The 3,634-nt window shown below is 34.1% G+C and overlaps 1 protein-coding gene across 1 annotated transcript in view; it reads right to left on the bottom strand.

The window, feature by feature from the left end:
• The window catches only part of LOC102671372 (microtubule-associated protein futsch), a 32,793-nt gene that overhangs the window by 18,961 nt on the left and 10,198 nt on the right, over positions 1-3,634 (bottom strand). The window contains exons 3-7 of the mRNA XM_031512553.1: positions 3,053-3,151; positions 2,743-2,915; positions 2,392-2,549; positions 1,870-2,281; positions 1-622 (exon numbers count right to left, since the gene is read on the bottom strand). Coding sequence (XP_031368413.1) covers positions 1-622; positions 1,870-2,281; positions 2,392-2,549; positions 2,743-2,915; positions 3,053-3,151 — 1,464 coding nt within the window. The remainder of the gene's footprint in view (positions 623-1,869; positions 2,282-2,391; positions 2,550-2,742; positions 2,916-3,052; positions 3,152-3,634) is intronic.

Raw genomic sequence — 3,634 nt, 5'->3', positions numbered from 1 at the left:
TCACTTTCATCTCCGGCGACTCTTTCTTCTCCTTCTTCGCCTCCACTATCTTCTTCGCCGGCTCTTTGTCGGTTATGAGGCTGAACTTTTGCTTGGCCGGTTTGTCACGCAAGGTCGCCAACGAGGCGGATGGGGAAAGGCTTTTCGCCGAGCATACGGGATGCTTGAGAAACTCGAGATGCTTCAATCGTTCGAATCCTTCGAAAATCTTGAGCTGGGGGGTACTGCCGGGGAACAGGATTCTCGTGATAGTGTCCTCGGGATTGGCAGGTTGCCAAACGAGCATTGCGCATATCGAGACCAGATTCTGAATCGGGAACGTTAAATTGTTCGAGTCTTTTTTGTGGGAGCCGGAGAATAATTTCGAGTCCGAGGTGTGCCATTTGGCAAGAAATTCTCTCACTTCGCGGCTGTCCTTGTTCGGGCTTAGCACGTACATGTCCAATGTGCCGTGGCCCACTTTATGGTAAAGATTGATCGGGTCCGGATCCCTGTAGCATGGATGCGCTCGCAAGTTGATGTGACGTAGATTAACGACCATTTCTTGGCCAATGTCGGTTAGATTAAGGATCAGAGGATCGATATCTTTGTTCCCATCCGGTGAATTGGATTGTCTTCTCTCCTGTTACGTGAGGCAATGCAACATCAACAGTTTAGAAATAATAATAGTTATATAATAATTTAATAATAAATAATGTAATAATAAAAATAGAATTTATTAGATATTGATCTCCTTTAACGATCTTAATTTCTTAATGTTATGCTGTTATTATTATTACCTGAAACTATCGATTTATTACAAGATAAAAAAAAATCGATATTATCGTGTTAAAGAACAATAACAAGAAATTCGTAATTCTCCATTTCTTCAAAATTTATATATCTTCGAGAAAAAATTTATCAAATGTTATATCGATTGCGAGATTAAAAAAGTGCGACATTATTAAAAAACAATAACAAGAAATTTTCGTAATTCTCCATTTCTTTAAAATTTATATATCTTCGAGAGAAAATTTATCAAATGTTATATCGATTGCGAGATTAAAAAAGTGCGACATTATTAAAAAACAATAACAAGAAATTTTCGTAATTCTCCATTTCTTTAAAATTTATATATCTTCGAGAGAAAATTTATGTTAAATGTTATATCGATTGTGAGATTAAAAAAGTGTTAAAGAACAATAACAAAAAATTTTCGTAATTTTCCATTTGTTCAAAATTTATATATCTTCGAGAGAAAATTTATCAAATGTTATATCGATTGTGAGATTAAAAAAGTGTTAAAGATCGTGTTAAAGAACAATAATAAGAAATTCTCCATTTCTTCAAAATTTATATATCTTCGAGAAAAAATTTATCAAATGTTATATCGATTGTGAGATTAAAAAAGTGTTAAAGATCGTGTTAAAGAACAATAATAAGAAATTCTCCATTTCTTCAAAATTTATATATCTTCGAGAAAAAATTTATCAAATGTTATATCGATTGCGAGATTAAAAAAGTGTTAAAGAACAATAACAAAAAATTTTCTTAATTCTCCATTTGTTCAAAATTTATATATCTTCGAGAGAAAATTTATCAAATGTTATATCGATTGCGAGATTAAAAAAGTGTTAAAGAACAATAACAAGAAATTTTCGTAATTCTCCATTTCTTTAAAATTTATAAATCTTCGAGAGAAAATTTATATTAAATGTTATATCGATTGCGAGATTAAAAAAGTGTTAAAGAACAATAACAAGAAATTTTCGTAATTCTCCATTTCTTTAAAATTTATATATCTTCGAGAGAAAATTTATATTAAATGTTATATCGATAGATTAAAAAAGAAAAAAAAAGAAGAATTAATTACGTGAATTGTTTACTTACGACTAGATTACAGAAAAAGTGTCCAATCTGAGGATAAACGTGCATCTCCTTCTTTTTACGAAGAACACTCGACATGCCTCCGACATTACTATTATTTATTCTAGTAACTAAGACCGCGTCAAGTCGGTCCAGATGCCTGGTAAAGTCCCAAAAACAGGCTTTTCTGGCGAAACCACCGTCGACCAACATGTTAAAACCGTTTATGCCAAAGAGGGCGGCATCACCTTGGCCACCGGGGAAGACGTATAATGTTGGATGACTAAATCTTATGTTGCCTACAACATCGGACGGTTCCATCAATTGGTCCAACGTTTGGGCAACGAGATATTGTCCAACGTAATTTGTAAAACTGGTAATTGCTGACAAGCCAGCGGTAAGAACGTCGTCGGGATTTACTCGGACTCTGCACGCTCTATGGATGATCGCGAAAATTCATACGAAAATTTTATTAAAAAAATTACAATCTATTTTATTTCTGCTTGAGAAAATTCAAAATCAAAGATGAAGAGGAGTTGTACAAACCTGGTGCAAGCCTCTTTGGACAATCTGTTCGTCGTCCAATCGCCAACGCTCGCGCAATGAATGTCTACCGTCACGCTGTTCTCATACGCTCGAAGAACTCTTTGCACTTCGTGCTCACTGAAGGCGTCCAGAAAATCGGCGAGGCTAAAGGTTCCATCCTGGATTGAACAGCATTTGCGATGCGAATATATGCGTTAATTTCAGTCAGGAAAAAACATGAAGCATATCGGTGATCTCAAAATAATGAAATCATATGGAATTAGATACGAATAAATCGTAATTTTTGCATGTAATTTTCCACATGTGATTTTCATGCGAATTCTACGCGATGCATATAATCGAGACACGTACTTGCAGTATCCAGGAACCATTTCCACCGAAGGTATAGCCAGCGTGTATAATATGCCGGTGTTTCGTGAAACTTGCGAGAAGATTACGAATACATTGCAATAATGTGTTCGTTTGCGGGTGAATCAAAACCTCGGTAACGAGGTTTTCTGTAGCGTATTGAATCAGTCGTTCGCCTGAAAATTAAATTTTCACCCATTTCGAAACGAGCTTGCAAAATTTTTTTATATATTTTTCATAACGAATTTTTATAACGAAATAGAAAACGAAAATTTAGATCTTTTATTCTGGGGAATTAATTCGTTTCAAATACCATTTCTAGCTTCTTCTCCCTCGGGAGCTTGTGCCACCAATGCCAATAATTCTTTTTCTAAATCTACATGACAGCTATCCTTATCCCATGACAGGAAACCTGAAACGCAAAATTAAAAGGAAACGTTGTGCATGATTAATCGATATTTATGGGCTCCTTTCTAAAGCTGATTCAAGCAGCTTTTAGAAGAAGGGAGAAATAACGTTGTCAAAAATTCAATCAAATATATTAATATGATTAATATATTTTTCTCGTCATTATTATTATTAATACCATTAGAAATAATATTGTTTAATCGTATTTTGATCGTATTTATCACAACCTAAAAGGTAAATGATCGAAATACTACGATTATAATGACACATAACTACCTAAGTCTCCGGCACTAGTTTGGCTTCGTAAAGTGAGGATAGTTCAGGGCTGAATTCACGTAAGGTGAAGGTTAAGAAATCAAGAATATCATCTATTCGTACCCATAAATTTTAATCATACGAATATAATAGTAATAAAATTGTAACGTCCAATCGTATACAAATTTGATTTATCGTAACGTACGATAATAAAACTTTCTTCATTTTCATT

The sequence above is a fragment of the Apis dorsata genome, unplaced genomic scaffold, assembly GCF_000469605.1.
Source record: "Apis dorsata unplaced genomic scaffold, Apis dorsata 1.3 scaffold_470, whole genome shotgun sequence".
Taxonomy (NCBI): Eukaryota; Metazoa; Arthropoda; class Insecta; order Hymenoptera; family Apidae; genus Apis; species Apis dorsata.
This window is presented reverse-complemented; position numbering and strand designations above follow the sequence as displayed.